At 39.6% G+C, this 27454-nt stretch overlaps 1 protein-coding gene across 1 annotated transcript in view; it reads right to left on the reverse strand.

The window, feature by feature from the left end:
* Positions 1-27454, reverse strand: part of nlgn4xa (neuroligin 4 X-linked a) — a 98032-nt gene that overhangs the window by 11408 nt on the left and 59170 nt on the right. The window contains exon 4 of the mRNA XM_085802331.1: positions 5283-5468. Coding sequence (XP_085658457.1) covers positions 5283-5468 — 186 coding nt within the window. The remainder of the gene's footprint in view (positions 1-5282; positions 5469-27454) is intronic.

Consider the following 27454-nt stretch of genomic DNA (forward strand, 5'->3'; position numbering starts at 1 on the left):
CAGCACTGGCAGCAAAGGGTTCGTGTTTGTGTTGGGTGAAAAGCAGCTGTAGTATATTATACTCCTTAACTTTTTTACTTTAATATCTTAAACTATTGTATGTTCTTATTTGTATGTATGTAGGCCTTTTTTGAACAGATGCTCTACTTCATGGGTTCTATGTAAGGGATAATGCCCGACGAGGTGTCCATTATCAGAAATTAATGGACGACGCGGAGGCGTGAACGGTTGCTTCCGCGAAGTCCATTAATCTCTCATAATCGGACACCTCGAAGGGCATTATCCCGCTTATACCATGGTCACTTACGAGATAAATACATATTAAATAATTCAGTCATGATTTAATGTTGTTTTTACGGTTAAAATCATACGTCGTCTCGTCTGTAACAATAAGCGGCTGAGCGGACTATTTAATAACTCTCGTCGGCGATAAAAGAAAAAAAAGAGGGACCCGCTGTGACCGCAGCGTGCAGCCAGTGACTCTGCCACAGCCTGATGGTTGATCAGTGAAGGGAGGTGAGGTGACAGCTTAAACGTTACGGTTTTTCAGAGGTCCAGTGCACTTCTTACCGCTGGTGTGTTTACAGACTCCAGTGCCGTGATGCGCTGAAAAAAAGTTGTTTTGGTCCGAGTGTCCGTTGCCGTGGTTACCAACAAGCGTTTGAGCCAGCGCAGTAATATTTAGAACGTAATCAGGCTATTTTACCGGAACATCTTTATGGGTGTCCATTATCACTTTTTAATGGACACCCAGCAGCCAATCAGAATCGAGGATTCATCCAGACCATGGTATAAAATTTGCTTAGAAGTCATCTGACCTAATGGGATATGCATGGTTCAATATGACTGAATGATCTTGTTGTCTTCTCTAATGGGTAAGAGACATGAGTTACAGGGCATTGGGTTCGTTCTAGCCTAAGAGTTAAAAGGTCAAGTCAGAGGTCATTGGCTATCTGGACGGGAGAGATTCCTCTCTGTCTGGAGATGGGGGAGTCAGAAAAGGTATATAAGTCAGAACTCCGGGCCAGTCGCGAGAAGATCTCATATTGGCACCTGAGATGTTCCAGGATTCGACATTTTTTGTACACTGTTCTTCTCGTTAATGAAGTTGTTTTTTGATTACAAGCAAAGACGCGTCAGCGGTGATCCCTTCTTTTCATCAACACATCAATATACCACACAGCAAACATTTGTTTTTGTGGTCAAAAACATGGAAATGGACTGTGTGGTCAAAAACATGGAAATGGACAAAACATGGAAATGGACCTTTTGTACAGCTTGGACTGAGTTCAGAAACAGTAAGTGCACACTTACTTGATGGGTGCAGTGATTTTCAATAGTATGAGCGACATCATCATTTCAGCTAGTTCAAGTACAGCTCATTTAGCTAATCACAACCCGAGTCTCTGCTGTAGCGTCTCACTCCTTTTGTCAATGTGACCATCAGCCTCATTCAGAGTAATACGTTTACACTTCAATTATATTATATATATATATTCAATTATATTTAGACTGACACTATGGAACAAGCTCATGAGAAGGTCCAGGGTGCACCTTTTTGTGTTCTGATGCTTTCAACTGGTTAATAATATGAGACTAAGTGCTTCTCTTCAGCACTTCATCTGTGTGGTTCCATCTTTTCCCTCATATAGGAAATCCTTGGATGAACAATACATTACCTCTGAAGTGGTTTTTTTTAGTTGCTTAAGTTTATAAGTTATATGATGCATCATGTAATTTGTTCTATCAAACTTTGTTGTAAATGAGTTAAAAAGCTTTTTCATCCATCACAGTCCTTGATAAATTGCAATTTTATAAAATCTTTTACAATACACCTATGCACAACTGTAATATATGTACATATTGAATTTCAAATTCAAATTGTGCATAGTGGCATTAAATATAATATATGCAAAAATATAACCAATCAGAAATAAGAATTATTTCTTTCAAATATTAACATCTGTCTTGCCCATACAAATACTGTATGTATGTTTGCATATATGTATTAATGAGAAATTGAAATATATAATGTTAATATACATTGTTACAATTATGTTAAATCATATAAATATAAATCATTTCTGCATGAACTACTTTTGCTATAGATATTTCATACATCTTATTATCTCCTGATGATTTATTTGTGGTTATAATAATATTACCCCACACAGTGACATGTCTAGTTACTTACCTATATGTCTCACATTAAAAAAAAATCCACATTAAAATGCATCATTTCCTAATATAGAATTCTAATAAATGATAAATTGGCCAGTTTACAAATATGGCTTCATTTCAGTCTCTCTTTATACCAGTGTAAAACACATCAAGACAAAGAAATGGATGATTCAGAACAGTGATGTTACAGTTGTGTGCCTCTAATGAACAAACTGGAACATTAGAGATATTTGCTGCTTATAGCAACAACACCTTAGGCAATTTCCACATCCTCAAATAGGTAGCAGGGCTCCACGAGCTGCCAATCAGCATGTAGGCCACAGGAAGACTGGAGTTATGTGTGTTTATATAAAAATATAAATATATATATACTTTTTTTTTTTGTTTCAGAGAGCGCTATTTATACTCATGCAAACATGCAGTGGTGATGACTCAACCAGGCCAACTTGAAAAGTATGTTTTGAGCGCAACGAAGACATTTCCCACAAGGCCTTGGTGCAGCCGCGGATGGGGTTTCACTCAGATGTGGAGCGTCGGTTAAACCTCAAGTCGGATGTTAACTTCAAAAATATACATACAGAGCTTTTTATGACCTTGGCGTGTGACTCACTGATGGTACGACTGTCTTCATAGGAGCTTTACAACAGAGTTAAAGGCAGCATTACCCCTTTCATTGATGTATTATACATCAACAAGAGCGCTCGGCGTGTTTGTCGACTCTGTCAGTCATGATTGCTGCCCTTCAGAGCATGAGGACTTTTATCTACATGTAAAGTAAACCCTTCCTACTCCCTGAAGTGCAAGATGAAGAAGAATGAAACAGACCTAATAACCGCAACGCGAGACCAAAGGGGAGATCGGAAGCCTCCCTTGCTAAGGTAAACCCAATTGACTTCTACCGGCAGGATAAAAAGGTTGATTTTGATTTTGTGGGAAGGTGTGTTTTTCACAAAGCCTGTATTTGTCCCACACCGATTCAGGGTAAAAATGGCCTGAGAATTGCAGCAGTGTTATTTCCTCCCCTTTTTTCTCTTTCTCTTTTTCCTCTAAGTCCCTTTTTTTTTTTTTTTCCTGACAGATGGGTCGGCCCGATTTTTCCCTCGTCTTTTGTATAAATTTGCGTTGCACAAAACTATTCATTTGTGAAAGCCAGGAGTTTCTGTAAAAGATGGGGAATATGATCTCTCTGGCTGCTCTGTTTAAGTTTTCTATTATATAAATACAATATGGTAATCGGGAATATGTGCCATTCATTTCCTCACCTCCAAGAGAGCTGGAGAAATGTTTAAAAAATGAGGCATGAATGAACATATACTTTGCCTGTGGTGAACACAGTATTTTGTTGCTGGGACTGTGTTATATTTTCGTGCTGTTTGTGGTGAATAAATCAAATGAAATAAATTACCACTATGTGCAAAAACATTTTTAAGGAAAAAATGAATCAAATCTGCAATCTAGTAAAAGAAATGTAATATTTCACTTTAGAAAATGTAGGTTTATAACATACAGCATATGAAATACACATGTGTATGCATATGTTAATGATATACATTTAATTTTATATGCAAGTTCATTAGTGTAATACACAAAAAAATCTACATGCTTATATACGTATTCCATTCTGTCAATTTTACATTAATTGGACATCTTCATGTTGATGATGAGAAATAATAATATTGATGTATAATATCGACACACACTTATCAGTTTTGCAGTCATGTAACATATGTCTACAATATAAGTAACTATACCGCATGTATATTTCTATAGGTTTAATATATAATATATGAAATTATTCCAATTTCTAATTGGTTTCATTTATCATCTTTACTCATCAATTTTTTGTTTTCGTGTAGGTCTACATGCGTTTCATTTAAGAGAATTGTATATACGTATGTACACATATTTTACACAGAACTAAATAAAACCACACAGACTAATTATTCGTAGTTGAAAATATAAAATATTAAGGTTGGTAGCAAATCATTAACTCCCCAATAGTGGAGAACAGTTTGGTTCTATTTCAGCCTCAAGTTCTGCCTGGAACAGAGTAAGTAATGGAGGTACAAAGTACAAATTAATGGAAGAAAAATGTCTTGAAATTGAAATAGTAATGGTGATTTCATGAGTGTTACAGCAGTAAAGAATGAACTTCCTGAGGGTAGTACTCATTGAAATGTCCCGAGGTCATTTAACATTTGAATTCTGAATATTCTCATCACATTTTTTTGTTTTAAAGCTGTATTTCCAACGCTCCCTGGATAACAAATTACATTTCATGACAATTTCTTTGATATATTAAGGGTCAAATTGACCCAATCTGTTCCCTTCCTCCATCCTTCCTTCTTTTCTTCCTTTCTCCCTTCCTTCTTTCCACAATCGTTTTTCCTTTCCTTCCTTCCTTCCTTCCTCCCTTCCTTCCTTCCTTCCTTCCTTCCTTCTTCTTCCTTCCACTTTTGATCCAATTGACCTGATCTCTTCCCTCCCTCCATCTTTCCATCCTTTTTCCCTTCCTTCTTTCCTCCCTTATTTCCCTTCTTCCTTCCTTGAACAAATCTGTTTCCTCCCTCCATCCATGTTCCTTTCCTTCCTTTTCCCTTTCTTTCTTTCCCTCCTTCCTTGAATGAATCTATTCCCTCCCATCCATTTTTCTGTCCTTCCCTTTTCGTCCTTACTTCTTCCTTCCTTTTTGACCCAATCTGTTCCCACCCTCCTCAACCTTTCCTTCCTTTTTCCGTTCCTTTTTCTGTTCCTTTTTTCCTCCCATCTTTCCCTTTGTCCTTCCTTCCTTCCTTCTTTCCCTTCATCCATCCTTCCTTCCTTGACGCAGGGGGACAAAGAATATCTTGCATACAACACTCCATGTCCATGATGGTGGTCTGAGATTAACCAAAACTAGGACTGCGCACTACTTCTCTGTAGTCAAACATCAAACGGTTGCATATGCGAATGGGTCCAGAGTTGAGGGAAAAAAGAAAAAAAAAACTGACATCCCAGACAAGCACAGTAGCAGAAATGACAAAGAACGAAGCGGAAGTCCCTTTTTTTTCGTGTGAGTGTGTCTTGTGTGCTTGTGCACGCCTGTGAGCGAGGACACGTACCTTCTGAGTAATGCGAGAGGGTGAGCAGGCTGACGCACGATGCTCCGGCGCCGGAGCCAAAAATGGTCACCCTCTTTGGATCTCCTTTGAAGGCCTGGATGTTTTCTTTGATCCACCTGAGAGCCTGAATTTGATCCAGGAGGCCGTAGTTGCCCTTGGCTGCCTGGTCTCCTGTGCTTAGAAACCCTGGATTGATGAAAACAAACAAGAAAGAGGGGGGGGGGTAAGAAAAACAGATCAGAAACAGCCTTACTGGGGAGCGTCTGAGGTGTTTGGCATTGATTTCATGTAGACTGACAGTTAAAAAACAGAATTTCTCTTTAATCTGTTAACTGAAGCGCAGTCCTCCTTCACTGTCAAAGTGAGATGAATTGATGAAATACAGATGGGATCATCAGGATTTTAAAAAATAACCAGGTTGCAGTGAAATATGTCCAAAAAAGTTCTAAAAGGTCATCAATTTCATCAAAAACAACCTTTGAGGGTATTAAAGTTAAATCTAAAATGCCATTTTCAACAATAATTTGTATATTTCTGACATCTGCTGTAGACAGTACACACACAAGTGCAACTGTGACAGTGGATTGATTAAGGCTTGATTAAACAGTTAGCTCAGAATGGGTTTATTATTGGTTATTGGTTATCAATCCATCCCCTTCCTGTTGCTTATCTTGGCCAAGGTCATTCATTTTATTTATAATCTCATTAGGAACTATTCCTTTCCAGTTTAGTCAATACAGAGGTGTGACCAGTTAAATAATGACAATGACAAATACTAGAATACTGGTCGGGTTATGAAATACCAAACACATTCGAGGTAACTTCACAAGGAATAATGCCCATCACGAATACTGATTCTAGAATTCTAAAAGCAGCAACTACATAACAACGGGCAAAGACGACTTTTGAGAAGATAGTGGCCTCTAGGATCTCGAAGCCAATTGGTTCCAACTTAAGATTTACAGTTTGCACATTTTGTTATACTGCTGGATAAAAAAAGAAATGACTTGGCATCCAAAAAGAAAGAAGCCTTAGGCTTGACTATGTAAATCATCTGACCTGGGTGACCTGACCTTCAACATAACGAGTTGGAATGGATTGATGAAGGACTACTTTGCTTGACCCAGGGTGGATGGATGGATAGATAGATGGATGGATGGATGGATGGATGGATGGATGGATGGATGGATGGATGGATGGATGGATGGATGGATGGATGGATGGATGGATGGGACTCCATTATGAATCTACACTCAATACCTCATTACCAAGCAAAAGCATGGCCTTATAACTGAAATATCACACCAAGTATCCAGACCCTGTGCCAAGACCTACGTGAACCTACAAGATGTTTCTACAGCTTAATTGGACAGGATTCATAAAGACATGCAACAGAAAAAAGGAAAATATTTTTATATTTGTACATGAAGACAGTTGAAGTGAGAAAAAAGGTGCATTGGAACTGAACTTCTACTTTGGCAGGATGGCTGCTTGTAAAATTTACACTTCCCAACTCAAACGTTAGAGATGACATTTATTGGGAATTGGACTTAAAAGAAGAGTCGGGGGTGAGATTGGGTGGTTTCCATTCCACATTCCAATTCCATTAATCATCACCAGACCAATATAAAAGAAGTTATTTACTTTCCTCCCTCCTGCACTGAAGGAGTCGGACTCCATTAAAACCCTGGACAATAATGATAATTAGTCGGTACACCAGATCGTTTGTAAGACTGAGTTCAGCAGTCCCCGGAAGCGCCAACACAGATAGTCAAGTATGCAAGGCCTTTTAATTTGATCTCACTCGTGGCTCCAGAAACGGTCTGGGCCAACAGAGATCCCTTCCAGTCAAGAGCCAGACCGACCGGCCTGGCAGCGAGCACCACATCCGAAACTTGTTGACAAATTAGCAAATGCGCCTAAACCCATTAAGTGGCTTTCTAAACGCTGCCGCTGGGGGAACTGGTGGCTCTTCCTTGCCAGGACCCGGGAGCTCGGCGGCCAAGCTTGGCAGCAACGGCAGGCGGCCTGACCAAGACCGAGGCGGTGTAAATGACAAATGGGATGAGGACCACTGGGTAAGAAAGAAGAGGAAAGAAAGAGGGGGGGTGAGAGGTAGCCTGTGGCTGTTTGATAGAGAGCAGATCCGGTTTGTCATGGTGAGGTGGAGGGGATGATAGAGAGGGTGACTGAGGGCAAGGGTGGGGGGGTGGGGGAGGATTACAAGGCCTCTGGCAGCAGCATACACCCCGTAGGATGACCACAGGCCTTGGCATTGCCCTCGGTCTCTTCACCCCACCTTTCCTGCCCTCGCTCTGTCTCTTTCCTCTTCCCATGTTTACCCACCTCGTCTTGAACCGAGCCACAAAGGAGCAGAGGGGGAGGGGGGGCTCGCTAAGATTTAGTCAAAGTTTCATTTCGAAAATAGAGTGCATACATAACTAAGTCCATCGCCTGGAGATACGACTAAAGAGACTTAAAACAGGGCTGTATATGTCAAATCATAAGAAACGGTTGCAGGTGCTGAGGGATCAGATTAGCACTTTAATTAGCATTTCAGAAAATTAGCAAGACCTGTGATTATATCAAACAAATGGCAAGTGAGGATTAATGTTAGTACCGGTACTGGCACTGTTAGTGGTACTAGTTGGTAGCAACAGTGCCCCATAATGTCTTTAAGGGAGGTTTAAAGTTGCATATAGTAGTTGTCATTGCTAAATATGGCAAAGTAAAGCCCCCTTTCCCCTTGGGGCCCCAAATATTCGCAAAATCCGTCTTAATTACTGGAGACGACTTGGGTCAAAACCAGTGACTATTTCAAACAAATGGCAAGTGAGGATTTATAGTAGCCTACTAGTGCTGGCGTCTACTAGTGGTATTAGTAATGTTTAATGGCTTTAAAGACAGTTTAAATATTTAGTTGTCAATGCAAATTATGCTAATGTGAGGCCCTTTCTCACCTTGGGGGCCCCAAACATTTGCCAAGTTAAATGCCTTTGGTCGTGAACTGAGTCTGTTTAGCCACTGCTACCTTGTCCTGTCAGTGTTAACACTTAAGTACCAAAACCTGTATTTCCTCAAATGGCCACTAGAGGGGAACTCAAAATGTGACCCAGTCCCCATAGACTCTAATGTTAAAATATCCAATAATTCAGCATGAATAAATATTTTTACAATCCATGTTTAGCCATTGCTACCTTGTCCTGTCAGTGTCAGTGCCTTAGCCCAGGTTCTTTCTAATTCAACTTCATAGCCTTAACAGATTAGCAACGTAGCTAACCTGGGTATCCTGCTCTGATTTCTTATATTAATACAACTATCAACAGTACTTTTGTAATATCTTAGAGTCCCCATAGACTCTAATGTTAAAAATATCCAATAATTCAGCATAAATAAATATTTTTACAATCTACATTTAGCCATTGCTACCTTAGCCTGTCAGTGTTGCTAGCCTTAGCTCAGGTTCAGACTTTCTAATTCAACTTCATAGCCTTGACAGATTAACAACGTAGCTAACCTGGGTATCCTGTCCTGATTTCTTATATTAATACAGCTATCAACAATACTACTTTTGTATATCTTAATAAAAAGCAGAATTTACTCCAGTTATATGAAAGAACTTGTGCATTACTCAAAAAAGAAATGTGATGAGTCACAAAAATGAGTCACAATGTGTGCAGGTGTAATCAGATGGATGACAGGTCTTGACACGCTCAGTATTTCGGTGTCTGTTATCACACAAACACATCCTCTGACAAAACCATCCGGGATAAATAAAATAACCTCTGACATCAGACTGGTATTTTCTTGGAGAAAGAAGATGTAAAACATGACAGGTCTTTGACGAATGGGAAGTCATATAAACTGCTTGTCCTTATTTATATCCTGTGAAATGCAAGAGAGGGAAAGAGAGCAGCAGTCGTCACGGCGAGTGGCTCATACTTGGCGCTCTGACGGCCATTCATTCCACTGACAAGGTCGTGATTTAAAAAGACTGTCAGAGCCGGAGGAGAGCTGTCAATACTGAAATGGAAAAACACTCTAATGGTACATATTTAAAAATACTCTGCAGGGTGAATTATGTGAATAAAATGTTGTCTACCCTTTCAACCGCTCTGCTGACAGGAAATTCAAACAAATGGTGTCAGTTTTCACAGTTTCACTTGACAGCCACAGATAACTGCTCGGTTAATGTAATGCAATAATAATAAGACTTGGATTCCCTTTGGGAAACGGTGAGAAATGAAGACAAATTGTCTTCATTTTAAACATGGTCTCCATACGATTTCACAGAAAGAGGCAAATGTTTTGGAAACTCCCAAAAAAAGAAGGATGCAATTTCATCCTATGTGTGCCGAAGAGACAGCAGCGCACAGCAGGTTACAGGTTTCATCCGGAAAAGTCTTTGTAACTGTGAATCACAACTGAAAGAAATATAAAGACTTTCTTTTCTTTCTTTTAAGAAAATTCCTCCAGGAATAAGTGACTGCTTGCGACACAATATTCTACAGCTTTTTCAAAAAGAGAAACAATCTCCATATCAGCAGTGGAAGTAGGAGGCCCAACCAATCCAATACCAGAAAATACAATCAAAACCTCCAGTGATGATGGCCATAAGAGTTTTTGCAACACATTAGGACATCATGATTAGCAGATTTTTGACTTTGAATCAATTTAGTGGGGTCGTTTAAGGCTCAGTCATTTCAAATTGGTGTTAAAGTTTGGTTTTCACTTCCAAGTTGAAGTTTAGGGTCTATAGAACAATTTGAGTCCGAGTGTCAAACACACAGATAAAAAATGGCCTCTAGAGGGCGCCGTAAAATATGTAAACTGCTACAACTTTTGATTAGATTACCCAATTTTAACATATGAGGTATGTATGGATTCAGAATTAAAAGGAGAAACTGGTATGCCAAGCATTTGGTGACCAGATAAAAAATAAATAAACTTTTAGCCCAATATATTAAATGGACACAAGCAAAATTATGCTTTTTTTGAAGATAAAGTCTGGAAATGTCCTCAAAGTTGCTATGAAACGTGATTTTTAAAGTTATTGTAAATAAAGGCTGTGTAATGACTCAACTGGATTTAAGATTGGTGTTCAGAATATCCCTATAGCACAAAGATAGCTAGGATACCCATACACAAATATGGCTGTATAGCCTACGTGATATGAAGCACCCAACTTGCATGCCTTTTGGTATTGTTGCACTTATTAATTATTTTGCTGCTTTCAACCCTGGGTTGCACCAAGAATGTCTGAAAATCAACTCAAAGAAATCAGGAGAAAGCAGCATATATTCAACTCTTGACCTTTGACCACCAGAATCCGCTCAACTCAGCTCAGATAATATGGGAATAGAGGATATATGCACAGACAACCTGAAAACATAATGCCTCAGCACTGGGTTGCAAATGGGACCTGTCCTTCAGCTCCTACAAAACAACCATTAAATACTTCCATCAAATACATTCCCTCCATCAGGGGAGTTTTCAGATGCCCATGAATTTGATGTGCTGTGTAATGTTGAGTCAGTGCCGTATTATATAAATTGTTGACAGTGTGGATATAATAAGGTCACAGTGGTTTATTTCAGCCTCTAACATTTATGTTTGGGGGAAAAAATAGCACGTGAAAGCCTCTGTAAGATGTAACAGCTATTATAGTTTTTGCTAACTGATAGAGGAGCTCGTTGTTGTTTCCAGATAAGGTTTTTTTTTTGCTGTGCTGTTAGTGACACTGTGATCTCTCAACTGAGCCCAGAGGAAGCACTTCATCATCAGCAGCGCTCCCACTGCTCTAGGGAGGAGGAGGAGGAGGGGGGGGGCATTAATCCCTCCCCTCCCCTATTTGTATTAATACTGCCTTGACAGGGACTGGGGAGCTTAATGTAGGTCAGTCATGAAAAGCACAGAGTGGACACAGGCACAAGGTTTGGACAGAACTGAGACGGGAGGTCTAATGAGAGTCTGCTCTGACTGATTTTTATCTATTTTAAGTAAGGCAGTGACTGGGAGAAGAGTGTTGTTTTTTATTTATAAGGGTTTTCTTTTTCGATTTTGGGGATTTGGGGTTATCTGACATCTGGTAGGACAAAACAGGCTGTTGCATTATGCCAATGGTTGTGGAAACATTGTGATGGATTATTATTATGAGTTTCTATCAACATTATGAAGATATACTGCTTATTAATCATGCATCCAGCTCTGAAAATGTATTTTATGTGCATTAGTTAAACATACAGTACAGTTGGTTTCCTTAAGTGGCCAACACTTAAAGGGATAGTTTTGGCAAATTGGTCCATTGCCATAATCCCTATCGTTTTAGCAGTAGTTTCTTTACCTTTATTTCTCGGTGCAAGCTATTTTTGGAACGGCGTAACAGAGCCGCAAGCTGCTCAAAGCTTGGCCTCTAGAGCAACTACATGTGTGGGTGGGGTTGATTTTTAGTTTATTGGGTTTAGTCAGTATTGTCTCAACTTTTGGACTTTGAACTTGACAAATAATTTAGCTGGTTGTCCACCACTACTTACCAGGTATATGTGTCTGCACTTACGACACCTTGCTTGTTAGCTTAGCTTGTCAACAAGCTAATTAGCTTGCAAAACGTTAGCTATAACGTTAGCTATAACTGTGCTAAATATCATAATCGGAATGTATGCTTGCATGCAACAAAGTCTTGGGATGTTCTCGCATAATTTACATTTAATTTGCAGTTGGAAAATGTGCAGAAACTATTTTGGGTGCAATGGCTAAGGGAGGAAATCACCCAGTGTGGTCAGTACCTCATGGTACTCATCCAAACCTGCAACCCCCACTGGATAAAGTCCATGTGTTAGATTTAACAAACCGACGAAACGCTGGCATTTCGCAGCCACAGGAGATTTCCACTTGACAACAGAACTGTGTTTGCGCAGCCAATAATGAGCACAGTCAGTTTAACTGACTTAATCTGCAGAAAATATCTGAGCTGAAATTTAAAATGATTTTTTTTAAGTCCTGAAAATACCATCACAGTGTTATCTAAATGCCACAGTGTGTTCTCGTTACACAGTTTCATTTAAAAAAGTAGCGGCATCGGTTGACAGCGGGAAGCGGCGTGAGTGACACAAATGACACAGAGTGAAATGGCACCGCGGCTCTGTGGAGGGACAGCGACCCGGCAGAATGCCAAGTGCTTGAGCTTTGGGCACAAAATGTTCACAGGCCGGAGCCATATGAGTCAATGCATGTGTTTAATTTCATTACATCACTCACGCTGGAATGGGAGGAATGTCTGGGCTGCTATCCTCCTCTGAACTCAGACTTTGTAGAAAGCAAAGCGTAAAAAGCATCCAAGCGATCACAGTGACACCTTATTGCACTTTCTCTGCCAAGGTGTGGACCTTCAGGGCACCCGTCTGCAGTGCAGAACTCACAGGTGAGTCCAAACAAGTAGGGGAACCCACTACATTCCCTTGAAGGCTCAAGAACCCGATGCGGACTTCTGGGCTTGTTGTTCAAAGGTAATCTGTTGGGATTTTTGGATAATGGATTGGATCAAATCTTGAAAATGGGCTGTTCAAAACAAAAAACAAAATGGATTCTGAGTTTGGATTAGACCATGCAATCCAATCTTGGTTTTAACCTAGTAGACTTAAGTGTGATATGTAGTCCCATTTAGAGCACTCATTATCCAGATTTGGTCATCTTGAAAAGTTTGCATCTCGATCAGATTGATCCAATCCAATTTTGCTTTGAACAACTGGGATAAAAGTAAGACGGATTACGTGATCCTAGATGACAAAACAAGGGATTTCAAAAATACAATACACCTTTTGAACAACTGGGCCCTGGAGATTCTGTTAGGTCAAGTCATTTTATTTAAATGGCACCAATTCACACCAAAGTTATCTCAATGCACTCTATAACAGTATTTACAGAGGCCCAACAGATCCGACCAAAGGATCTAGGTTCAAAGACCAATGCAAGACAGTCTGGTTGGGAACATAAGGATTTGAAATGTGATGATCACAATAAGGTCTGATTGGCTACACCTCGGTAAGTAGTTTTTAATTCAGCAACTTTAAATGACAAACCAAATTAAGAATTGCGACTAAGGGAACAGCTTGCGAAATTGAGATGAATGAGCCGAATCAAAGCCCTCTGAGGATGCTTCTTGAGATGCTGGAGCCGTACCGTCATATCGCAGCGTACTCCAACTGAAGGACCCAAGAGTGGAAGCGCAAATAAATCGTTTGGATGCATCAGCTCCCTCATGGGGGAATGCTGGCTTTGGATCTGGACTTGATTATATATATGGAAAGAAAAACAAAAAACACCCACATCATGGTTGTTCACATCCCTGTCCTGGTACTTGGCACGAGTCTGGGCAGATTCTGGCTTGTAGGGTTGAAAAATTCCAGGAATTTTCAAAGTTGGAAACTTTCCATGGGAATTAACAGGAATATATGGGAATTAACAGGAATATATGGAAATAAACGGGAAAAAATACAAAATTAACAAAATTGAAGGTTGGCCCTTAACAGGGAACTTAAATATAGTTGGGGAAAATATATTGTAGCATAATCTTGGCTAAAACAACCAGATTTAAATCAATATAGTAAGTAATATTTTATTCAACATTCATGTTTTTGTTGTTCAGTAAAATAATTGATTGTTCATACAAGAAATAAAACTTGATAAAGTTCTACTCCCAAATAAATCTGTTGAAATGTTTTTTAATTGTATTATTTTGCATGGATGTCTGCTTATGACAAAACAAAATATTTACATTTATGTTTGGATTTGATACAGTTTGTTTAAATTACCCCCAATTTCCAGTTAATTCCCATAAATTCCCAATAATTCCCATAAATTCCCATGGAAAGTTTCTGGAAATTTACCAGAAATTTTCTGCCCCTTTGCAACTCTATCTACCTGTATTGTTTCTGTTGCTGTGGCGGAATTGGTCCAGATGTGGAAGTAGCATCTGGCTATCAGGTTGTATACGAGCCGGATTCAGAATACACTCTTAGAAATAAAAGTTCTAAGTAGAACCATATAAGGTTCTTCGGCTTGTCCTCATAGGAGAACCCTTTTTGGCTCCAGGTAGAACCTCAGCCCTTGTTGAAGAACCCTTTTGGAACCCTTATTTCTAAGAGTGTAGGAAACAACCCTATGGCCCAAGTATGAGTGAGATTTATTTTGCAACCTTATCACTCATATTATAATTATTATTACTGTTGTTGTGAAAAGTGCCCTGTGATAATTTGTGTTATGATTCTGCACTGTATAAATAAAACTGACTTGACTTAATGGAGGTGAAGCTGCACTGAAATTAGCCGTCATTCTTTTGTCCCTGTCTCATTAAAGCGGTGGGAGAAAGCAATATTACACAAGTCACACCGAGCTGCACTGATCCCCAATCAGCTGAAGGATGCGTGGGTGATACCGAGAGCCTGTGAAGACAATGGAACATTTGTCTTGCCTTCTAAGTCCATAACTATGATTTATCCACGTGTTTGTGTCGGGTTATGGATCGCTGTCAGCAAACTGTTAACTGTAATTGTTGTAATTAAACTGATGAAGTGCCCAAGTTCAGTTACCAAGGAGCTACATGTCTGTTACCACCTCCTTCCCAACTTAGCAGCCAACCCAGGAAAACCAATATGTTATCAATATGAGGTCCAGACTGGCCAGACACCATTATAAATGAGGCCAAGTGTAAATAAAACTGTTATATTGTATTCATATTTTATCAAGATATGACAGAACAGTTCATACAAGTTGCCTTAAAGGTCCTAAATTGTATAGAGATAGATTTACATTTCCTTCATGGTCATAAAGCAGGTCCAGGATCTGTATTAATACTGTGCAAGTATCAAAGCCTGAGTCCAAAGAGAAATACACACAGTCAATGTTCAAAACTGAGCCTTTAAAATGAGCCATCAGGACTTACGTGACTTTATGATGTCACAAATAAGTGTCCAAAGCCCCGCCCACTCAGATCCACAATGCAACCTGGCAGGGTTTGTTTCCTCTGGGTGTTTTATCTGAAATCTGCTGTATTTCTATTCAGTCACTCCTAACAAAGTTAGCCAATCAGAAAAGAGAATCATAGGCTCTCTCCTCATTGGCTCCCTTGAGCTCCATAGAGAAGCCTGATTCAGACGAAATAAAAGATCCTAGTGCTGGATAGAGAATACTCCATCATCTGAACATCTAAAGCGTTTTTACCTTAATATAAATTGTTCGCTTTCATGAAACTTCAAAATAAAACACCTGTCAAGTGCAACATAATGGCACCTTTAATTTTTGTCATCATTAACTGCAGTACAAATTCTCCTCCATTTCCTCTTTAATGCTTTGTGGGCAGATTGCAGTGACGTGGATGCACTTTTCTGGTTCGCTGCCTTAATGCGAGACATCATCATTTGGACATAAAGGCTCAAACAAACATCCCGCGAGTTCACACTCAACTGTCAGCGGCGAAGCAGCTGCAAATGGAGCTCGTATCTCACTCTGGGAAACAGATGGTTGCAATCGGAAAAAAAAGTGGAAACCGGCACATTTTTCCTCATTTAAAATTTTAATAAAGATGCAATGAAAAAAATGGAGCTCCTTTATCATCCTATCATATGGAGAGAGGCAGGACACACTGACAACATGACAGTAATAGTAGTTAATTGTGCTCTCTGTTGAGAAGATAATCTCTCCAGCAGCTCCGAGATGAAATGTTAATTATCAAAGGGAATGATGGGAAGGGAATGGTTTGGGATTAGCTCAGATGAAGTCCCCCCCCCCCCCCAAACACCCCCCACCCCACCCCTCCCGTCAGTCGCCCACCAGTGCAATCATAAAAGGTGAAGAGAAGACAATTGATAATTAAAGACAAAGCAGGAAGCTCCCATGGGGCAACGCCTGGTGTTCAACATAACTTCCCCCACCCTCACCCCACCCTGACTGACAGCACAGCGAGTGAAACAAACACACCACAGCCGTCGGCCCACACCGGATCATTTGAGGGTCACGTCCGTGCGGCAGATCCTGGGTGACAGCAGAGGAACAAGTCGCAGTCGGATCGACGTTAGCAGGGCCGGCCCTAGGATTTTGGTGGCCCTAAACAAGATTTTTGTTTGTGGCCCCCTCTAAGCGCAAAAACACCGAATCACTTCTTAAAACTGAATACAGACATTATGGCTGACCCAAAAAAATCAAAGCTTCGTTGCCATGGTAATCGATCATGAAGTCCGTGATAGATTTTGATCGATTTTATGTCCGCGAATATTCGATTATCAAAATATGATAATCGGGACAGCCCTAACAGACATGTTTATGCCCTCTGAGGTTTGAGGCCATCTTCTCGACTTTTACATATTTTCTTAAATTTATCTTTTTAAGATACTTGCAGATGTTTTATGTCTAAATATTAGAACCTCTGCTGTAAGCAAACTGAGGCCAGTTTGAACACCCTAGAACACTGTATCAAGAAATAATTTAGAAATGCTGGAAATTTGAGGTCTGCTTTTTGAAAAATGTCAATCCCTTGTGAAAACACTCCTTCAGTCATGAGAATGAACTGTTTTGGTGCTTGAAATAGGATATGAATACAGTAATAGATAAGTGTAGAAAACAAGTCTAAAATGAAATTTTGTAAAATTGTTTTTTGAGCATAAATGTTGTCCATTCTATTTTCACCAAATGCCTCAAATGTGAGATAAAAGAAGCTGAATATTGACTTCAAATTACATATAAAGCTCGTAGCGCACGTGGCGACCTCAGGATGTAGTAGCGAATCGAAAATAGTCCAAAAGATGAGGTAGAATAATAAGTAGGAAAAAAATCCACACAATAACAGTAGTGCCCGGGGCAAAGCAGCTATTTCATAGCTGTAGGGGCCAGTGCCTGGTGCGCTTGCCCCGTGGCCCTAATAAATGGACATTCGCGTCCAATCAGATGAAGTTACCGCTCTATTCAATGCCAATGTGTTATTGGGTAAGCAGTAAGCGCACTTGTATTTCAAGGTATTTCAAATGATTACACCAGAGTCTTTTTTTCCTATCATCATCAACACTGTATTTCCACTACAGCACGTTCTCCCTACCTTCACAAAGTCCCAGAAATCCATTTTACAGACACTCCACTAATGCCATCCATCATGTTCAACAACACGTACTCTCCAGTTTTGTCTTGCTGCGACTTTATTACGCAGCTAATTACCAATTTAATGTCACTGTTTTAACTTCTTTTTTCTCCACCATTACTGTACTGTGTTACTTACTCCTGGTGCAGGAGGCCAAGGAATGCTGGAGGCACAGGGGAAACACACAGTGACCTCTGCACAGAATGTAAGCGTTATGTTATAAATAGAGATGTAATGGCTGTGCCCTTGTAACATTGTGTTGAGAAAATAGAGTGCTACAGGTTTGATGACCTGAGAGAGGCTAACCCCGATGCTAGCATGTGTCAGGTTCACGCCACGAAAAGTCAATCGTTTTTTACATAATAACAGGAAATTAAGTCATGACACTTAGATGTTTTGTTCTGCATCTGTACTATATTTATGGTATTGAATAAAACATGAAAATGTATGAAGCTCGTGTTAGCCAGATCAATAATAACAAACAAACAATAATGCTAAAATGCTAGCAAAATTCTGCAGGCTAATATTACCACATTGTGAACTCAGAGTGACCTCATTTTGCTATGACTGAATTAGCAGCCCTAACTCAGAAGATGCAATTTCAAGACCTCAATCATTATTTATCACTTAAATAAAACAAGAAATGAATATTTTTGCTCTTATATATTATTCACTAGCCAATCCACCAAGAGGAAAGTGCAAATAAGCTAACATGTGCCACTAGAGTGAGTTGGCAGGGTCTCCTAGTCAGGTCTACAGGGGCTCTACCAGTGGGACGATTTATTCCCCTTAATGAAGCCTTATTGTAACTTCATAAAGTGCTTAGTTAACATAATAAATGTATAATACAATCTACATCAATATGAATTTATGAAGATCTTATTGACACTTATTACAAAAACTCATAATATCATCCTTTATGAATAGATTTTTTGCATCATTGAAAGTAAAAATGTCATTTTTTTTCAATACGAAGGTCGTTCGTTCGTATGCCCTTTTTTTCTGGATTATTTGAATTCAAACAATCAATTATGCGTTATATAAATGTGACCTCTAGACATGATGGATTCAAAGCAGAGTGTAATTGCATGATGTTGTCTAGGTGATTAAACTCCCACATAAACATAAATTAATTCACTCCGAGGCATGACCTTGGCTTTCCTAATGGAAGCTGTGGCCCCACTGTGGCTCTATGAATTAGTTAAATAAAACAAAAACATGTTGGCTGTGTTAATGTAACCTTGATAACAACAAAAGCTATGGACTAATTTGTAAAACCTGCTGGAATATAATTATCTGCACCTTCTGATTGTCACAGGGTTGGGACTTTTCACGGGTTTTGATAGCGACGGAGGAAAATAAAACAAATATATCTGTTAGGGTCATCTCAGATCGAGCCTTAAGAACACAGCAAGCAGCCAGCTAACAATAGACTGAAGCTTTGAAGTGACGCACTCATCGTGTGAATCTTTCTCTCTTAATAGTTCACACAGAGCCGAACAAAGAGAACAGAGACGTTGCCCTGCTTAATTATTTGGGGACTTTATTCTTTCTTTTCTTTTCTTTTCTCTTTTTTTAAGCAGGTAAACAATATGCATCTGTTGTCTGGGTTTTTCCTCTTTTTTTTCTAGTAAAAAAAAAGAAAACCCTTTGATGAGATGTGACTTCCCTCCCAATAACAAGAGCGCCGGTCTTCTCCTTGTTGTTTACTTTGACGATGAGAGATGTCTGCTTCGCGGCATCAAAGGGAATAACGGGGAGTTTGCTGATCTCGGCGAGCGAAGCTTTGGGCAGAAAAAAAAACACAGATCTATGCATATATTCTGTGTTTGTACATCGGGGTGTGTGACAGTATCAACAGTTCTGTTGAATGCTACATGAAAAGCAAGTCATTTAATGTATGACAAAGTATTGCCATACTACAAAAGCAGGTAGTAAAAGTAATAGTTTTTATATTAACTCTTCTACAAGCAACAAAAGTCTATTATCACTATATATAACTATACACACTAAAAACAGTTGGGTTAAAAAATAACCCAATTTTAACCCAACTGCTGGTTCAGATAAGGACGAACCCCTTTTTTGGGTTATTTTATTCTTTTTGACCCAACTTTTGGGTTGAATATTCAACTGTTTCACTGAAAAATAACCCAATTACTTGAACAACCCAGGAATTGGGTTAAATTCATAGCCTATAACCCTGAAAATGGGTTACACTCTGGAAAAATAACCCAAAAATTTTACTCAAAACCAATAACTCAGAAATTGGGTTACAGAAATAACCCAACATTTTTTAGTGTGTATATACTGTAAGTACTTGTAACTGTGATATAAATTGCCATGGGAGTCAAGATCTACAGAGGCCCTAAAGGCTGAAGATAATCCAACTGCAAAGTGAAAATTACTTTGTGGTAATTACATTAATTGCTTATCACTATGGTAACATGCACCAGATAAAATTAAACAATAAACCCTGAAGTGCTTTTGTAGCTTCTATAAAAAAAAAGATTGTGTATACACGCAGCCCGGTTCAGGATTTAGATTTAAAACAAGGCGTCACATTTTTTGGGTAAATTTGTGATGTCACAGCAAACTTTTGTAACTTTGTGATGTCACCATCAGCTATGCCCTCTAGCCAATCCCAATGTCTGACTTGTCACGATTTGGTTTCTTTTAGTGTTTATATGACATCTGTTTTACTTGTGTTGAATCATTCATAAAACAGTCAGCCAATCAGAAGAGATTCAAATATATCTTCTGTAAAACATAGGGACCTTTAAATTTATATCAACATTTTTGATATTAATGCCAGAATACAATACTGTTTCATACTAAATAAACTCCTACTATGTGAACATGGTGCATATTCACTTGTATTCTATTTAAAGGGATACTCTAGTGAGTTTGTGGCATTCTTAAATAAAGTTGGGGGGCGGCGGCACATGACAAATCAAAAAAAGAATCAAAGCAACAGAGAGTAGGAATGGATAGTGTTCAATGCTCCAAAACAATGGGTCTCATTTTTCCATACTAGTGCTTTTCATCAAAGTTTAAACTCCAAAGTCTTTCAAGGTGCACACACCCTGTCTTTGATACACTTTCTTATTTAGGCTACATGCTGTCTCTAAGCTAAGCTAAACTAAGGTAAGCTAAGGTAAGCTAAGCTAAGCTAAGCTAAGGTATGTTAAACTATGCTAAGCTAAGCTAAGTTAAGTTAAGTTAAGTTAAACTAAACTAAACTAAGCTAAGATAAGATAAACTAAGCTAAGGTAGGCTAAACTAAGTTAAGTTAAATTAAGTTAAGCTAAACTAAGATAAGCTAAACTAAGATAAGATAAGATAAGCTAAGATAGGATAAGATAAAATAAAATAAGCTAAGCTAAGCTAGGCTAGGCTAAGCTAGGCTAAACAGGTCCTTGATCTGAATGTCTCTACTGGACTGGGTCAGCTATGATTGTCCCATTAAAACTAAAACTTGACTGTTTTCCTCCACATGCACCTGAGCTGCATTTTTAACAGGTGGTGTAAACATAATCCAGATCCACGTTTTTCATGTGAACCGAGGTGGTGCGTGAGATCGGCAGGGGTGAGGGTGGGGGTGGGGGTCTGGGGGGGACAGACGGTGCTGCAGGTGGTGGGACTGTTAGCGTGTCGCCGCACTGTGACATTTGATTAACTTCAAGAGCTGAAAACGGGGGTCGACTGAGGTAAATCAATGTGAAAATCAAGGACAAGGAAGACAGAGACAAACCCCACATCCGCACACACACACTACAGATGTTGAAAAGTTGAAACTAGTGAAACAAGCTTTCTGCTCGCTTGCCCTCGGCAAAATGTTGAATATGCAGAGTGAAAGTCATCGATATACGATGTAGGGGGGTAAAAAAAAAAAAAAAAAAAAAAAAGTGGAGTGTAGTGGGACTGTGCCAGGGCGATATTCTGCTGCAGCGAGCCGCTCTCGACTGTGGAAAAGTGTGATTGGTTACACATCCATTCAGCCGGGGTGCTACCCCAGTGATCCGCTGGCGTATGTTCATTAAATTCTGCAGAGCTAATTAGAATCTATTTGACATCCGTGGGGAGACATTTGCACAGCTTGCAGAACTGCACAAACAATTCACGGGCACAAGCAGCCGTGCACACTGCAGGCATTTTGAAAATGGGGAAAGATGCCGTTCCGGCACGCGAGGTAGGATCGCACGGTAAGTAAATAAAGCCGGCGTCTTTACTTGACTTTAAATGTCTCATTAGCCTTAGCTGCGCGTGTAATGAAAGCACGTTCCTCCTTAAACAATACAAACAGCCAATATTCATCATGGTTCATTTGTAAAGACCAAGTATAAGGCCATCAGAATGTTAAATCCACAACTCTATACATTTCAATTGGTAATATTGTGTTACATTAACCTACAGCTCAGGGCCAGTTTTGCACCAAGGTCCTGTTTGTGTTGGTTGTGTCAATCAAAAATCCAAAGAAGCATACCTAAGTCTTGACACAGGTGGGAATATAATCAATAATAAGACTCACTGGAGGCTCATATGTAGCTAAATTAATTAATCCAATGACTACAAACCAGCTGAAAGGTTTTCCTGAGGTCATTCTAACCACAGCCAATCCCAAAATAATCTTTTCTTAAATATAAATTACAGAGGTCTATTTGTAAATATTATTACAAATAGAATGATTGATTCTTATTCTTCTCTCTTTTTTATACATATTACAAATGTCTACAAATGAAGACATTACTAATGTAGAGTTCTGTAATTGTGATACAGACTCATGATTAGGAGGTATTTTTCATAATAAAGAGCTCTGTATGTCATCATTACAAGTGACTAATTTCCAAATAATGATCCATATCTTGTATGAGAGAATAGCTTAAGACTTGCAGTGTAAATATTGTTATCATAGTATCTCTTCTTATGAAATCCAAGATCTAATATTTTTCTCACACAAGAAAAACACATAATACACTAACTAATTATCTTGCTTTGATTTCAATTTCAAACTGAACTGAACCAGTAAAATTCAAAATCCACTACTTTTTTCTTTTTTAAACCCATACACAACTGTATGTACATATATTACATTTTCAAATATGAAATGTGTAGAATCTCTTTGGGGCGTTTCTTGTGCTGTATGTCTAGCCAATATAAACATGTTTTCTGATGTATATCTGTACTTAGATTGCAGACTTTTTCTTTATAGAAATATACATCTATCCCAAAGTTTAGTAACTTATTATTACCTTTACTAAGAAACTCATAAGAAGAGTGTATTCAATTTGTATGCATGTTGTTTTAACCCTCCTGTTGTCCTCCTGGGTCAAGGAAGGAAGGAAGGATGAAAGGAATATTCATATATTCATTCATCTATCCTATATATCCTCATGAGGATATATAGGATAGCCTATACATATATGCGCATATATGAAACCTATATGCAGTTTATCTGTGCATATATGCACCATATATATAGCATACCATATATATAGCATATGTTATGTATGTCACATATATTCAAACCTATATTAAAACCTATAGGTTTTTTCCGCGTGGGAAAGTCCGGCATCAGCGCATACAGTTCACGACTTCACCTTGAAATCCAAACCACACGCTCGTTTCATCACATCCCATCACGGCGGGGGCCCGAGGCGTGCGACACCGCGGCGGTTTGTCACTCCGGTAAAGTCGTCAGACTCGGGCCGTGTGTCAGTCCCACTTCCCTTCCACTCCTCCGCCGCCTTCACTTCCATCAGTGATGGCAGAGAGGGGGCAATGGTGGGGGAGAGAGGGGGCCCACACACTAAAAACAGTTGGGTTAAAAAATAACCCAATTATAACCCAACTGCTGGTTCAAATAAGGACAAACCCCTTTTTTGGGTTAATTTTAACCCAACAGGTTGGGTTATTCTTTTTGACCCACCTTTTGGGTTGAATATTCAACCCAAGAGTTGGGTTATGCTAACTACAACATTGAATTATTTTTACACCCTTAACCCAATGAATGGGTTACTCACTGAAAAATAACCCAATTACTTGAACAACCTAGGAAATTGGTTAAATTCATAGCCTATAACCCTGAAAATGTGTTACACTCTGGAAAAATAACCCCAAAATTTAACCCAACACCAATAACTCAGAGATTGGGTTACAGAGATAACCCAACATTTTTTAGTGTGCAGGGCATGGCTGCACCCACATCATTAAAGCCTCATCACCACGTGACGACACACACACAACAAGTGAGAGTGACAACAAGAGCCTACAGGATGCGTTCCCCTCTGGAATATTCCGCCTTTTCCTCCAACACTCATCCACTTTCACCCCCCCCCCCCCCCCCTCCTCTACACCCCTGTCGTCATTTGGCTGAGCTGAGTGGGGATGTCAGCCCCCCTCTTAGTTTTTCAAATTGCTCCCGAAACCTAGCCAGCCATGGCAGATCTGCATTCGGCAGAGGACGGAATGAGGACACATGGAGAGGAATAAGTTTTTCCCCGAAATGAAACATGCAGATGTTTCTGTGCGTGATGACGGCCCTCGGGAAACGGGGCTTTTTAAAGAGGGTGAAGGAGTCACTTAGTCATACTGGCGGATAAAAGCCGACCTTCAGGATACTCGCGGAAGGACGAGGAGGCGATTTTCCAATGATTTGATTATTACCGCGCCGATGTATGTGGAGGGGGGGGGGGGGGTCTCTTTGATGAGGATGCAAATGAATTAAAAAGCAGAAATGAGAATTGGAATCAAAGTCAGGAGTGACTATTTCTCCTGGCTTGTTTCCTCTTCATTATCCTTCCTTTCATCTCTCTTTCCTTATTTATTTCCCTGCTATCACTCTCTTCCTGTTTTCTATATGAATCCTTTGACCCTTCATTGGGTACATAACCACATTCAGTAACTTATTTGTTAACAAATGAAACAAGTTATGAAAGTTAAAGGCATAATACTTTTTTCCCCACTCTGTTTTTTCCATCAATTTCTTCACTTAATTCAGCGTCATTTGATGTTTCAACAATTTATTCAGCTTCCAGCTTTCAGCTTTCAGCATTCACCCGTATTTCCTTCAGGAAATGCATTCTCTAGTTTAAATAAATGTTCCTTTAACTTTATCAGTGTTTTTTGGAAAAAGTATTCAAAGGTTGGAGAATCATATATGGTTACTTTAATGACCTTAAAGGGATAGTTCACCCAAAATTGAAATTTCGATACCAACTGTCTTCGTAACAAAAAGACACACCAAAAAACATCCAAATACCTCCATGCTGCTCGTATGTAATGTCCGTCTTGTATTGAAGCCCCGAAATGCGAAATTGTCCCGAAAAAAATTAAATAAGTCTATATTTCAAGCTTGCTTGTAGCGGAAGCTTCTCTTCCCAGTTCGTCAAATTTGGACGAACCGGGAAGAGGAGCTTTGAGAAGCTTCCGCTACAAACCAAGATTGAAATATAGACTTATTTAATTTTTTTCAGGACAATTTCGCATTTCGGGGCTTCAATAAAAGTTAGTCGACATGAGGGTGAGTAGATAATGAGTGAAATTTCAATTTTGGGTGAACTATCCCTTTAATTTGCAGTGTGTGTTTGTGTGTGGGAGGGGGATCAAAAAAGTAAAAAGTTAGTTCTAGGTTAGTTATCTAATACCCTCAAATAATGGTCCAGGGTTGAATTTTTTTTATTTCCAAAACGGCCCAAAAATTTGGTGGTCAAAGGTCAAATGTATACAGTGTAAAGAAAGTGTAATTATGACCAACTTCATTGTAGGTTTGTTTCCCATTGATCCTGATTGAGGCCAAATTAAAAATTGCAAACTTAAAACCCAGTAATCAGAACACCTGTATTTAAAAAATAAAAATGCAATATCTCGTGTTATTGTAGCATAACGGCATATCATTGGAAATCCATCAAACCAAGCTTCACTTACAATTTCACTCAATAGAACAAAAAGACAACTCACAGTTGCACAAACCTGCAATGGAATGACATCATAATGCTCTGCAGAATCACCTCTGGCGATTATACGGCGTTGTAATTCAGATTGTGTGCTAAAAAGTTTTTTGCCTGTTTTATTCTTATGCAGTGTTTCTCTTTCATTCTTGATCCTGAAAACCTGCCTTCGTCTGTGAGAGTTTTAGTGTCAGATAACTTCTCCAGGCCAAATTCAAACACTTTACAACACCTTACAGCAGTGGTTATATATTATATAATATATAACCACAGCTGTTATGTGTACATCTATTATGTACTGTACATAAATATGTATATATCACATTAAAAAAGATAAAAAAATAAGGAAAATTGTGTTTTGCAGTAGAAGGATGAAGTTAGTAGAGGTCAATATAGAATTTATTTTATGCAAGGTCTTATGCTATTTGCTGTGAAATAAATGTGGTCATATTTGCAAGCATTTTTAAAGGGGTAGTTCAACATTTTTGGCAAATTGGCCCATTGCTGTATGTAATCGCTATAGTCATAGCAGTAGGTTTGTTACCTTTAATTGTCGGTGCAAGCTATTTTTAGAACGGCGGAGCAGAGCCGCGAGCTGCTCAGAGCTACGCTACGGAGGCTCATTATGGGATTTCTTGGTTTCCCTCATCAAACTCATCAAATACACAATCCAACAACTCCACAACGCTCTGGTGGACAAGTTGTGAGCTGCACATTCACCACGCTATGAGATAATAACACAACGTTACCAGACAGAGTTGTTTTAGAGGGAAATTCATGCAAAACCACTGATGCACGTTGCCTTCAGGGACAGTTTTTCATCAAGCAGTCTCTGTATTTACCTTTAATCTACCCAGATGTAGATTCCAGACCAGATTCAGAAAAGTCTGATCCTCTATATCCTGATCCTGCATATTAAAAAGGATACAAGTGTTTCTACTTTAATTGAGATGCAGGTTTGCTGTCATGTAAGCTCTCCTCACACTTGTCATCAGGGCCGTTGTATAGGGGAGAAAGGGGCCCAGCGCCCAGTGGGGCCCATAAAAAACCCCAGTAGTCTAATCTTTGTATGACTTAATTATTCTGCTTAAACCCTGACTAATACTCATAGTAATGCTCCATCAAAACCAAGTTAATAAAACATGATAATACATATGCAGTCTAAGAAAAAAAAGTGGAAAAGTTAGGGGGGAGGGGCCCACTTTAGTATTCTTTAAGGGGGCCCAGAATTCCTAGCAACGGCCCTGCTTGTCATTAGACGGAGTGGAAGACGACACCGTAGGAAATTGGCAGAAAGTCAGGGGGCTTCAGTAGCAACAAGAGGCTTAACAAGCTCCCCGGTCTGACCCCAGCTGTGCCCCCCACCCCGCCACCCCCCCACACACACCCCCCAGGCTCGGACTCCTCTGCGTACGAACAGCAGGGGGGTGTGTGATGTGTGACAGAGCTGTCACAGGTATCATCAGGGCCTGTGTGCGGCAAATCCACCGAGTGTGGCGAGGTAGCGCTGAGGAGGACGGGCAGGGGGAAGTAATGTAATGGGAGGGGCAGGGGGGTGGGGGGTTGGGGGGGACGGGGATCTCCATCGGAGTGACAGCTCGTCCAGGTGGGGGACAGCTCGGTGACAGTGATGGAGGGGGAGTAACAACAACGCACGCTGTCATCACATCCCTACGGTCCGCGCTGTTCTCTGCTGAAAACCCACCAGTGTTTGCAGATTTGTGCAGTCAAAAGCAGATAATACAGTGTGTATGCACAGTGTACACACACACAGGCGCACACACACACAGGAAGACTTACACAGCGCTGGTCCTGCTTCATTTTTGTCTTCACAATATATTCTATTACCAAATTAAAATGCTTCCTTAGCGACACCTTCAGGGTCAATTTGTTGTTTTCCATGCTCAAACGCTATTAGTCAAAAACATAATGGAACACAATATTTACATAATGACGGTTCTATGATAATTTTCCACACTATAATGTATGAATGTTGAAGGGATAGTTCAACATTTTGGCAAATTGGCCCATTGCCATAATCCCTATAGTCATAGCAGTAGGTTTGTTACCTTTAATTGTCGGTGCAAGCTGTTTTTAGAACG

Source organism: Trachurus japonicus, chromosome 2, assembly GCF_045865225.1.
Source record: "Trachurus japonicus isolate A0001 chromosome 2, Traja_1.0".
NCBI classification, from domain to species: Eukaryota; Metazoa; Chordata; class Actinopteri; order Carangiformes; family Carangidae; genus Trachurus; species Trachurus japonicus.